The sequence below is a fragment of the Montipora capricornis genome, chromosome 1, assembly GCF_036669925.1.
Source record: "Montipora capricornis isolate CH-2021 chromosome 1, ASM3666992v2, whole genome shotgun sequence".
Lineage (NCBI taxonomy): Eukaryota > Metazoa > Cnidaria > Anthozoa > Scleractinia > Acroporidae > Montipora > Montipora capricornis.
The window spans coordinates 14,003,865-14,017,705 of NC_090883.1; the positions used below are offsets into that span (position 1 = coordinate 14,003,865).

General features: G+C 41.0%; 1 protein-coding gene across 1 annotated transcript; it reads right to left on the reverse strand.

Annotated features, from left to right (window-relative positions):
• Positions 1-8,172: 8,172 nt before the first annotated feature.
• Positions 8,173-11,425, reverse strand: LOC138057462 (homeobox protein unplugged-like). The gene is given in 3 exon segments (XM_068903506.1): positions 8,173-10,759; positions 11,075-11,212; positions 11,215-11,425. Coding segments are annotated over 3 exon segments (645 nt in total). The 5' UTR covers positions 11,327-11,425; the 3' UTR covers positions 8,173-10,364.
• Between the last annotated feature and the right edge of the window lie 2,416 nt (positions 11,426-13,841).

Sequence of the window (13,841 nt, forward strand, 5' to 3'; positions counted from 1 at the left end):
ATGAAATTATTGGAATTTTAAACTGAAACTTATGGTCGAATGGATAGCGAATCGGACCACAGAGTTTGCTTCATCTTTCCCGCTCGCGCAGCCTGCCGATATTGACAATCCAACAAATTGTTCCTTACCATTATCTTCATCATCAACACACATGTAATTAAAATTGTCATCATAGTTAAATACTTACCTCTCACCGAATTCAGTGAGTTGGCAAACAATTGGTTCCTTCGTGTACGCTTCTGCCATGGCGAGAGTATTTGTGAAGCAGCAATAGTGACGATTGCCTACAAGCACGTTGGCAGTTTTGAGATCTCGGTGATCTATGTCCTTGCAATGCAAATATGCAAGTCTTTCGGCGGCAATATCCTTGGCAATCTTAACTTGAATTTTTTTCCCCAAGATAGCTACACCGTCCATGTTGTCGAGGTAATTTTATTAAAAAGTCGAGTAGACTACTCACTTTCTTTTCAATGCCAAAACAAGTAAAATCAAAGCAAACGTACTCAAGCATATTACAGAAGGGTGACGATTAGAAGCCGATAAAGGAAACGACGTTTTTGTAGCTCATTGAGCAAAGTAGTTTTGCTTCTTTTGGCAAAGCAGGCAATGTCATCGGAGGATTCGCTCAACATCATGCGACACCATGAGACACCCATCTCTGAACGGTAACCTACGAGTTGTAAGTTCGATTGAAGGTGCTCGGCCCGGCACATATATACAATTACTTATCATTGTTATGTAAAAACGAAGGGATAGAAAGAGGAAAGCTGGGACGAAAAAAAGCAATATTAATGAAGCGAGCGGTGTGGGAAAAAAGAGAGAGAGAGGGAGGAGAAAGGGAGAGGGAGAGAGAAATGAGATCCATTTTTATTCATCCTGTAAGTGCAAACTTGCCATGTACATATTTGATTTCCCTGGGTATACGTATTGTTCTACAAAACAATAGCGCGAATGCATACTTAATTTGTTCTGCATGCATAATGAAGTAGGGACCTGTACGGAAATCATTCCATGATCTCTCTTTCAGAGGTAAATTTTCTTCAAACCTTCTATGATGCGCTGATCAAATTTATTTGATTTTACTGCAAGGAAATGTATTCTTTTACCAGACGCCGGAGTATGGTGGCCCACAGCTGCCACGGCAACTTACTTTTCCACGGCAAAACTTACTTTTCCACGGCAAAACTTACTTTCTCACGGCAAAACTTACTTTTCCGCGACAAAACTTACCTTGTCACGGCAAAACTTACTTTTCCACGGTAAAACTTTCTTTTCTACCGGTCCGGAATCCGGAATAAGAACTTGAACCAAAGTCACTTAAAATGATCCTGCGTCGTGAAAATGTTTTCTTTCATCTCGCTGAGTAATTTGTCACATGCTGACTCCTTTTGGAAGGGATTCATGTCGTACGTTCGGAAGAGAATCCAACTGTCTGGGATTTTTCTTTTTCTTGATTGTGGGGTGATAATGTTTTGACATCCGTGAAATATTACAGCAATTGCCTTCGGGCGCTCGATTTTCTTGATTACCCTCGTTTGTTGACCTCTTAAGGGTGCGTTGGATTACGATTTTAGGCAAACCCTTAGCAAAGAAAGTTTTGCCGAAGCAGCTGTGGGCCACCGTTCCCGGCGAGAGACCATCGTGAAACGATTTTGTGAATGTCGGGTCACGGTAAAACCACAGGCAGACAACCCTAAAGATGCGAGAGCGCGTGACGTCACGTTATTTTGAGACAAATTAACCCATCAAAAACACACATTAATACTTTTCTCACTCTTGAGGGAAATCTGTGCTTTTTTTTGGTTAATGTGATTTGACCAAATTCTAATGATCGCTCAGTCCTGTCCTCATCATCTAACGATAGCAAAAACCGGAGCGAAGCTTGAAAATCGAGCAGGATTTTGAGGTTGCAGAGTCGTGTAAATGCGATGATTTTTGGCACGATGCTAGCAAAATTATCGACTTTTTACGTGGTCAAGGCTGGGAGGCAAGCGACCTTTGAAAGAGGGAGAAATTCGGCTAGTTTCTAGTGGCACTCGGCCTTGAGCGGTCTTGGAAGTTGAACGCCTTGTCTCCACTACTCAACCGGACACTCAAGCTTGGTGATATATGGGCGCGTTGGCCGGCCAAGCCACTGTGCAGTTTATTAAGCATTGGAATAGATACAAAAATATTAATACATCAGTTCTAAAATAAAGAGAAAAACAATGCACCAGAGCCGGAAACGAAAACCCCTAAAAAAGCAAGTAGGTAGAAAAAAGCGGGGAACGTGTACCCCCCACCAAGGCAGCAGTGCGACCCTCGGGGTTCTAGGGTATTCTACTTGAAAGACACTACTTACAATGTAAATGAACACTATCATATACCGTCAAACGAAGGCATAAAACACTAATTCAGCTCGATAGGACAAAAAACGAAACAGGCCTTGTGCACGCGGCGAAGGCTGACCTTAGAATGCCTCACTCGCTAAACGATCGCCAAATAAAAACCACGATCACGTGGCACTCCAAGCGCCTGCCACTCACAACCAAGATCTCTACTACGTGACGGCAAAATATCAATTTATGCTAATCAGGATTATCACAAATTACATATTTTGCCTCCACTACTCAACCGGACACTCAAGCTAGGTGATATATGGGCGCGTTGGTCAGCCAAGCCCTGTGTAGAAAGGGCTTGAGTGAAGGCAAAAGTGAATTTGAGGCCGGTAATAAACTCTCCAAAGAGTCTCTGACATAAGTATTAATGGCACTCACTAAGGCCCAACGGTCGTGTCGTAGAGGTTTTCTGTCAGGGACTCCAAGACTAGGGGCTGATGTAGCTCCACCACCTGAGTGAGTACTAAATTAAGCAATATCGGGAACAATATCATGGAAAGACTTCTTGAAAGAGTCACTGTAAGTGGAATAGCTCATAGGCTTATAAAGTGAAAACAAACGCGTACGATTGGCAGAGGCAAAAGAAGGACATATATACCCGCGTCGGAATAAAAAACTTACAACTGACTGCCTTTCCTTGGTACGTCAACTTAGCACTTTTCAATGAAAATGGAAATAAGTTCATCATGAAAACCTGACATTCTTAGCCCTAATAAGGGACAACCGAAAAGCGAACAAAACCTGAAAGACCTAAAAACAAACATAACTTAATGATGCAATCGAAGTAGATCGCTCATATGAGCTCTTTACGATAACTTCCTCGGAAGATCTGCGTTAAGCGACTCCTTTCGATGTTTTCATGACGGGCGAGGCTGCAAGGCGAACATTCCCTGTCTTGGCTGCTACCGTAAAACGAGACGACAGACTCCGACAGACTCCGGCAGACTCCGGCCAAATCGTGGAATCACTTGAAAGTATAGTAAACACAAAGGATGGTTGAAACCGATTTGGATCATGAATCCAACAAATACTGAGTGGAAAAGGAACGGCATCAAATACTTCCACGGCGAATGACTTCCATCCATTGAAAACACTAGGATAATGCAGAGATGCCCTGGATTCACTGGAGGCGAGGACTGACAATCAAGCTCTTCAGTCATGGAAACGACGTTTTGGAAAAACGGCAGAGATGTCGACCAAAACTCTGTGTGAAAAATGACTAAAGAAACGAAAAGGGGTAAAGCAACACACGGCAAAATAATAATAATGACAGCGAAAAAAGAAAGAAAAGGTAAATGGATAAATGGAACGCAGCATGAACAATGGAAGACTCTGGAGAAAAGCATGCAGAAAATAATAACAGACTAAAACAAGGAACCTATAAATGGAATAATCAATGCCTCAAGCAAATGCTATGAAAAGATAATAGAAAGGCATAAGTACTTACATAGACACGAAAAACCCAACAAGGGTGACCCTCAAGGACCTCTAGCCCAATCTAGCATCGCTCAAGGGCAACAACACTAGAAACAACAGATCCACCGAGGGTGAACGACAAGGGCCTGAATCCCGTGCTATTTAATAGGGCTAATAGGGCGAAGGGTCTAATTGTTTTAGTATCACCCAACTAGTCGGACAGAAAAGGCAATAATAAAGTTAGCAGATGCAAGTTGAAGAGATCAGTTTATTTGGGAATAAAACGAAAGAAAGCGTCACGCTTTTCACTACTCGAGGACTATTACTAATAGTCCTCTAGTAGCGTAGCCAATCAAAATGCATTAGTCCACTAGTTGGGTGATACTAAAAACGCATAGTTTTTGAACATCAATACTTCATGTGTACCTGAACACAACAAACCCACCAGGGGTGATTATCAAGGGCCTCCTGTCCATGCCATAACCGCATTGTTCATGAACATCAATACTTCATTCGTACCTGGACACAACAAACCCACCAAGGGTGATTATCAACGGCCTTCAGCCCATGCTATAAACAAATTGTTCATGAACAACAATATTTTATATGTACGTGTGTACCTAGACACAACAAAGCGACCAAGGGCAATTACAAAGGGCCTCTAACCCACCCTATACACGCATTGGCCATGAACATTAATACTATAGAAGTGTACGTAGAAACAACAAACCCACCAATTAAGGGCGATGAATATCAAGGGCCGTTCAATAGCCCATATTATCAAAAACATAGTACATGAAGATGAATGCATATTGAGACATATGAAACTCGTCAGGGGTAACAATACTAAAAACTATGAAACGTATACACGGCTAAGCGAATGATGTACGTATCAAGAACGACATAGAGACATTATCGTCAAGCTATCGCTCAATATCAACGCACTAAACAAAAAATAACACAACGATAGAGAATGGCCAACAGAGACCCTAGCCTGTGCAACCCAAAGGAAAACTTACAGCATAAAACACAAACTAGACACCGAGGGTGAATATCAAGGCCGTCTGGGTCATGCCCGCAAAGCATGGTTCATAAACGTCGATACTCCGCGCGTACCTAAGCAGAACAAACCCACCAAGGTCCACAGGGACACTACCCCAAATAAACAAAAAATATAAATCATAAAGAACAACAAATAACGAGACCCCTAGGCTGAGCAACTCAAACGAAAGCATGCAGCAAAAAACGAAATGTAGAGTAAAAAACTAGAACTCTGGAACGCAAAAAACAACGCAACATTACTTCATTAGCTAGCCTAGTAGGAATACGGACACCTAAAGCGTAACCACCGAAAAAAACATAAGAGGAACTAGACCAAAATTAGTGATCTTGGCCAGGCCTTTGACGAAAAGATTTGGAACATCTGGAAGAAAAAACCCCCCAATGGACAAAACGACTCCAGTGGACACCAACGAAACATATACACGGCCAAAAACAGGCGAAATTCCAAAGTGGAACCGGCTGCAGCAGACGCTCGGATGAAAACAACTATGGAGGTTAAACAGATAGGAGGGTATAAGAAGGTAATATCCATGGACGAGTCCAGAGCAAACGTCCGAGTTATGCCCCACATTGGAAATTCTGGTAAGTTGACTGGTAAAGATCTGCGTGAATACAGTGCGCTACTGTACAATGTACGGAAAGCTATTATAAACACATTTTGAATTTTGGCATTGCGCGTTGGGAAATGCTTATTCCAAATATTTTTCTCATAGGCTTCTATCCAATTACGAATACTCAGAGGATAGCCTGACCTTTAGAAATGACATAATCAAGCATAGTCAGACAGAGAAGGAAAATCGAGAGTGGTCAAACTCGTTGTCGACTAAAACTCCTTTAATGTGTTTATAATAGCTTTCCGTACATTGTACAGTAGCGCACTGTATTCACGCAGATCTTTACCAGTCAACTTACCAGAATTTCCAATGTGGGGCATAACTCGGACGTTTGCGGCGTTTCGGAGAGGAATCATGTTGATTTTCGAGCGATCTTTTCGCATTTGATAACATGTTTTGTTGCTCGAAGAAAACCCCGCAGAATATTAAAATTTTGCTGTTTGTTTTTGTCTGATGATGTCCCGATTGGTCGCTCATAACAATCGAGCTGTTCGAGGAGCCGCTGTGGGGATGGGGTAAGTGTTGTAAATGAAATGACTGTACCTCATCGGGTGGACTTAATTTGACCTCGGACCCCAGCTCCGTGTCCTGTACGGTTATCAGCAGCTGTTAAATTCATCAGCTATCGTGGAATCGAAGCACAAAATGCTCATTTCCAGCCAAGTGCGTGGGGATTTTTGACGACGAAACATTTACGGAGGTTCGCAAATGATGTGGCTTTAGCTTTGCGTAAAAAAAATCGCGGCTGGGATGGATTTTCAAGTCGCAAACCGCCTCTGAGCTGACAACGGTCGAAATCTTAGTGTGCAGCCTTGACTTTCTCTTAGAACATTGAAAACACGGACTTCCCGAAACTGTAAAATAAACTCCAAAAGGCACAAGAATACACCAGAGGTGAGTCATTTTTATTCATTTTATTGAATGAACGTTAAATTGAGCATTTTTTAGGCTTCATAATCGACGGTATTTTCCCCTACAAAGTCTTATAACGCGTTTAAGTTCTCAACGCCTGTCTGTAGTGACGCGAGCTTGGGCTGCTTATGGTTCCCGTAGTTTATCAAGCGCAAATTTTTTTATTTCCCTGGGTCTCCGGGCGCGACTGTTTTCTCTCAGATGCTAATAATTAAATTTCACTGGCTTCAGTAAGTCCAGCCACAAAATATTCGCAGCACAATATCCTACGCGAACAAAGTTTATTTCTATGTCAATATATATTCCTTGAAGGCTTGAGTCGATGCAGTCACGTCGGGAGACCCAGGGGAATAAAAAAATTTGCGCTTGAGAAACTGCGGGAACAAATTTTATTTGAAGACTTGATAAATACAGTTACGATCGCGAACAGCCTACTACGTACAAACCCCTATTAACTAATAAAAGCGGCATGATTGCGCAAAAGTTTGTTTACTACGACTTTCATCTCGCATCTTTCAATGCTTTCCGGCTTCGCGAATGTGTTTGAACTTTGTCAACACGAAGGAGGCGTGACTGTGATTGGACGACTGAGTCAATGCAGTCATGCAAGTAGAGCCACGGGAATAAAGAAATTTTGCGGTTGACAAACTACGGTCCACCACCCAAGTAAGGGTCAGTTTGTTATCAACGGTCGAAGCCGTGACCACTTTTGTGCTAAAGCACCGCCTTTGAATGCTGTTACCGCCCGACGTTGCTCGCAGGACTGCTATTGCGTTGATAGTGGGTCTTTGTCAATTGATTCTGATTTGAAATTGTGACCGTGGGAATATTTTATCCAGGTATATTTGACTCAAATTGGTGGCACCTGAGAATTTAGTCTCCAGCCTTGGGATTTTATTATAACTGTTGACAACCACGAAATCGTGAAGTGGCTCAAATCGCGTCGGATCTGGAAAATAACCACACAGGAAGGATGGCAATGAGGTTAGGCTTTTCAAGCTTTTTATCGGGATTCTCATACAAATCCTTATATTTTTGTCGGCCATGCTCACACTGAGCTTGGAGCACCTGTGGCCTCTCTCGCTAAACGATCGCCAAATACAAACCACGATCACGTGGCACTCCAAGCGCCTGCCGCTCACAACCAGGCCTCTGCTACATGACGGCAAAACATCAATTTATGCTAATCAGGATTGTCACAAATAACATTAGGTGACGGCGGAGACGTGGGATCTGAAGGTGAAATCGAAGCGTCCCAAAACCCCATCAAATCACTCAGGAAAATGAAGAAAATAGTGGGTGAGTGAACTTTATTTATCTGGCTGTCCATAAAATGAATTTTTGAAAAGAAACATCGCGATTTGAAGTTTTTAGAACTAGTTTTATGAAATGGCTTATTCTCTCCTTGTACAAATCCCATAATTCACCTCTTTTACCCCCAAAAAATTTGCATAGGGATTGTTTTCGATTTCTCTTGGGACATCTTCATGTCCCAGTAGAAAATTGCAAACAAAAATTATGTTTTTTTTTGGGTCAATTTTCGCCGCGAATAGCCCTGGCCTCTCAGAACCCCTATCCCTTTATAGTCTATTTTATGGTCGATTATAGACCCCATCTTAGTCACTTTTGCGTAAATGTAATTTTTGCGACCTCAACTGAGTCACATTACGTTTATCCATAAACCTTACATAAAGCCGTTTAACTGTAATTTCAAAACGAAATGTACAGTTCTTTCTGTAACAGCTTTTTTTTACCGCGAATCTCTCCATTTTTAAATCCCACTGGCCAGAACCGCGAATCTCTCCATTTTTAAATCCCACTGGCCAGAACTTTCTTACCCACAAAATCCCGACAATTTGCGACCCCATTCTAGTAACTCTGTCGGGAACTCAGTTGAAAATGCAACCCCATTGTAGTCAATGCAGTCGTGAAAATGCAACCCCATCCAGTGGCACATCCCCATTAGCCCATTAATAGGAAATACCTTCCCCCTCCCCCCCCCTACCCCCCCATCCGGGCAATGTTGCAATGAAATTGTTGACAAGCAGCGTTTGCTTTTATTTTTGGTATAAAGCGCGCACAAAATAATTATGGCATTTGTCTCTTTATCCTGTTTGTGCCGTTTACTTAAATTGCAGTCCCCCTATGTTTAAGTATTGCTGATGAATTAAGATATACTAACTTAAAACTTAAGCAATGTTCCTTTGGTTAAAATTCACGTTTTTAGTTACCACCTAAACTCACACTACTTCTGAACATTACACCGCTTTGCAGAAATTAAGGATGTTTCAAAATGACAGCCAAATAAAGCCATGGATGGTTTTAAATCCCATTTATGTCCTAATTTGTTAATTACAGCAGATTACAGTAACGCAATTCAGTGCAGCTTTGTCAAGCAGCTAACAACTTATCTACAAAAGTATACGTACGGTATCTTTATTGTCAAATAAATTCTTACATGAACGACCATATGACAGACCGAGTATAGAGCAAGACAAAGGTAATAAGCTAATGTTGATTCTGCACGGCACTGAAGACATCTGTTACGCCATGTGCATCTCTTTGCAAAATTCCATTCAAATACGTTTGAAATCGATTTTGTTCCTAAGAATCAATTAATATTTTTTCGCTTTTGAATTCTTCATAAGGTAATTGTTTTTTCATTCACACGGTCATCACATCATTGAAAACAATTTTGATAGCTACGAAGTGAACGCGTCTTCCATGGCAAAATCCACTCCAACTAATCGCCGAACATAAAATAAGATACCAAATCTCTTTTTCAATTAAATTGCCCAAATTCATTTAAAAAAAAAACTAGCAAATTTTCTACTGATATTCTCTACCGATATTTGGAACCTAAAGATCATAGTGCCCGGAGAAAATGAGATGCCCTTATGTAACTACAGGGTCGAGAGGGGCATCATATTGCTCGTCCAAATCGTGTCCTGTAGTCTTCTCTATTCGCAAAATTTCGTTAATTTTTTCCTAAAAGAAAGCAATTGAGCCTGAGTAAGTACCCTCTGCTTAGTGAATGACGAAATTCGCATATTTCCCATATGAGACAGTAGCTTCAAGTAGCTGTGGTTAATTGAGCTTCAAGAGACTTTAAATCGACACAAGGTAACTATCAGCGCTGGATATGGAGTTGTTCTGGATTAGTTGCTCCATTTACAGAGGCAAAAATGAAGAGCAGGAAAGAAACTAGGAAAGCCTGATTTACCAGCAAAACGTGCATAAACCTCTGCACGAAGGTCACGAATTCTGTACACGGATGATTGGGACGGTTTCCTTCGAAACATCACAAAGAAAGAAACCCTTAAATCAGTTTCTTCTTACGTGTGAAGTGCCAGATTAGTTTCAAATAGAAAGGAATTACACTTCTTATTAAAGGATGCTATTTTGACACCTTCAGAGTTGCCGCAAGGAAACAAAGGCATTAACCGTAGACACCTTGGCTGCTGAGGTGTGAAAGCACAGAGAAATACACAGTAGGGTCTAATGTAATTTTCGTTCGAGATATGTTTTGTTAAAAGGGGCGAAAATCAAATTAACCCCATTGTAATGGTGACATTTTGAATTTTAATTGTTTTACTTGAATGAAAAAATGAGGAAATTTTCGATTAACTAACCTTTTATAACAAGCGTTCGAAAGTGACAGAGTAAACCAGTATGTTCAAACAAGTAAGTTTTGTGTCTAGCATGTCCTCTTTTCTTATTCAGATAACACTGAATTATGTATTCTGCTGCCATACTTTGCACTTATTAAACAAAGAAACTTGAAAACATCAAAAAGCAACCATACCGTCACAGAAATGAAACGCATTTGTTGAATGTGAAGTCCTTACCAGAATACGATGTCACATTGCATTTGCCTCTCTATCCGTGAACCGCATGAAGTCTTGTCCACAAGACGAAAACTAATTCAAAACCAAACCGAGTTCAATCCTTTGTGCCACGACAAATAAATAACTCGCTCTTTTCAAGAGACATGTAGTTGATCTTTTGGTGTGTATCTGTTGACATGAATGGGAATAGGAACAACAAGTTTGGGACCATGAATTTTTCTGTTGCCGTGAGCCTGAGGCCCTCCGAGTGTTCGCACTCTTTTCCATTTTGCACGTCGGTTTTGAAACCAAATTTTTACTTGCACTTCACTAAGTTTTAACGTTCTAGCAATCTGCGATCGTTCTTCAAGCGAAAGATACTTCTTTGTATGAAATTCCCTTTCAAGCTCCAGGAGTTGTAGGCTTGTAAATGCTGTTCTTTTTCGTCGTGATTTGTTTCCACCTTCGGAGTCCGAGTTTTGGTCTCCTTGTTCGTCTTCAAGTTCATCACATTCATCTGGAGAACTTGGACTTTGCTGGCTTTCTTCTCCTAGAGTCAAGTTTAAACAGACTCTGTATTAGCACTTTTATCGATTGACTACACGTGAAATGCTTACTGTGAGGATACGAAAACTACAAAACCGAATAACCGTGTAATGTAAGTAATTGAACCCGAAATAACTGGAAAAGAGCATCCCTGTAAACATTACAGATCTTTGTAGGTGAGGCTTAATTAACCATTCTAAAGCTTACGATAAAGTTTTCCACGGAGTGTGGGCATATTAAAGAAGTGTCTGGATCCCACATTCCTTTGGTTCCTTTTAATGTCTAAGTCATTAAGATGAAAAGCAAAGTACTGGCTTACCAGGTGAATGTGAACAAGACTTCTTCAAAGTGCTCACTCCAAGAGAATGCGTCTTTGATTTTTCTCGTTCAATTTCGAATATAGGAATGACTTCCTCCAAATAGTATTCTCCCCGTGGAGTCAGCTCCACCAAATTTGCATAGCACTTAGTGGACCGCGGCTGAAAGATACTCTGCTTTCATTCTCTCTTTGTCTTGGAGGGTCTGTTCTTGAAATTATTGACTCAATAGAAAAGGAAATAGAATTCTGCATTTTTGAAGTCGTTCGTCGTTTTTTGATCACGAACGGACATAAATTACTGAGAAGCGGGGTCAGTATTGTCTTTTATCGGATTTACGCTCTCTCTCTCTTTTCCTAATTACGGAGACTAAGAAGTGTTACGTCAGCCGGACTCGTTTCATTGGTCACTGAGTTGATTAAGTGACAAGCAAGAAGGGCAAATCTACTCAAGTTCCCTCAACAGGAGCACATTTTAGTCATGCCACGGATTGACTTCAAAACAAAAAAATCGTTGCCAAGCCAATCAGAAATGAATTCAATCATAACGACTAGTCGAGAATCTTTGCGATCGTTGACCTTGGATCGTTTAAGCGACCTATTCTTGCCTTGGCCAATCTGCGTGAGGTACAAGAACGTTTTCAAGCTATTACATTTGATTGACAAGGGGTCTGTAGAACCATGACTCTTTGCGCCAACCTGATTGTAGTTTATCGCCCTTACAAGGAAGGAAGCAGTTGTCATGGTTTACCTTTTCCCTATTTACCTAACTTTTAAATCTTATGTAGTAATTTAAACTTGCTTAATGTCTTGTATACGGGTGTGCGAAAAACATCAGCGATCAGGCGTTGTCGTGTGCTATTGATAATTAACGCAAAACAAACAAATCAGGGCAGCTTTCAAAAAGTCAAAAGGGCTATAATCTTGCGGGGCCGGACATTCTTAACAGCGTCTTACAGCAAAGAAAAGTGCATTGTATTGTCAGGCGCTTTGATGAGGTAAACGGAGTTGCCGTTGCTTTACATTTAAAATGTCTCACGATCAGTCGCTTAAAGTGTGAAAAGTTGTTAATAGAGGCGCCTTCGGGTCTGTCTGTCCTTGTTCAAGGAAACCAAATCAGATTAGGTGGATACATGCTGTTTCCTTTGGTAATTAAAGGAGCTGCTGACATGATTAATTAAAGTACACATACAAGAATCCGGACGATAGGACTGTAATCTCTTAAGCTCTTTCCCGAGGGTCGTCATGATTTATTCACTCGCTTATGGTTTAATTTTCCATTGCTTTACGACCCTTTACATTTGTTGCATCACATACGCAACTACAAAAATCCCAATGACGACAAATACACTGACGTGTTAACTACTTCTAACCGAAATTCGCATTTACAAGAAAATATTCATTTGGGAAACACTCGTTCTTCTGTAGTCAATCATGACTTCAATTCTTCAAGGTTCAGGAGGAAAAAAAAATAGATGTTTTCAACAATTTACATGTATTTTAACAATATGTTCAATTACAGTCAATAGGTATATACTTTACCAGCTCTTTCGTGCACAGTCGCAGCGTGATGCAGCTGAGAAAATTCCTTTCATTTATTCCTCTTGGTCATCTTCGTTTTGTTCCTGTTCTACGAACAAATAAACAGACATTAAACTTCCTGTAAATGTTTTTTTTTTTTGCTCATTCGCATTTTATGAGAGATAAAAGTTCCCTCAGTTACGATTGCGTGCAACGTGTGATTTGTGTTTTGTTGATTTTAGTGGAAAAACAACATCAATTTCTGTTCATCAATAACTAAGGCTGCGTTCACACTTGGTGCCCGAGCACCAGTGCTGGGAACCGACACAAATGATGCTGTGTTCAGACACTGGGTACCCGATATCTGGATTTGGTCACATTCCATAACCGAGCACACGCAGATGCCCTGACTGCCCCTGAGTGTACGAATCGCGCCATGCATGCTTGAGTGTTGCTTTCTGTGGACTACGACGACAGGCGACGATTTAAAGCACGGATTGTCCCTCCGTCGGACGCCATTTGAAAACTCAACCAACGTTCAGCGAAGCAAGGAATCGTGGGAACGAAAAACGTGTGCACAGGAAATCGAGACCTTGTACTTGGACTCGGGCACCGTGCCCCAATTCTGGTGTGGGTACATGAAAGAATGGTGTGTTCACATCAGTGTCCATCAAAAATCATACTCAGGCACCAAATGTGAACGAAGATTTTAAGTACTTTGCAATAGTGACATTTTGAAATTACAATATAATAATAAGAAACAAGCCATAAAATTCAGTGGAAAATGTAAAAGGTACGTCTTAGGATATCGCAAGGTCATAGCTTGCTTCTTTATCTCACATGTCTGATTTGATTTGATCCACATGGCTAAGACTTGTCAATTGAATAGAAAGCAAAGACCTACCGCATTTGTCACGAGGTAACCGGCTAAATTAACTGCAAGCAGAAATAGTTTTTATAGACAGCGGGTTTTGTAGCTTGCGTAGTTGGCGTTTCTGTTGTTGCGGAACGCAAGAGAACTCTTCTTGCGCCGCTTGAAACCTCCCAAAAAAAAAAAAAACGCTAGCTATTCTATATCAGCGATCGCAAACACAACCAAAAGCTGACAAAAATCGCTTCCGTGATCATATGGAAACCTTACCCCCTTATCGTTGATCGTTTGCGAATGCAGAGATTGAACAATTTTCATCCCAAAGGGAACTGAAAAAAACGTGCCAAAGGTGCTTAAAGGTGTCAATCGCTTTATAAA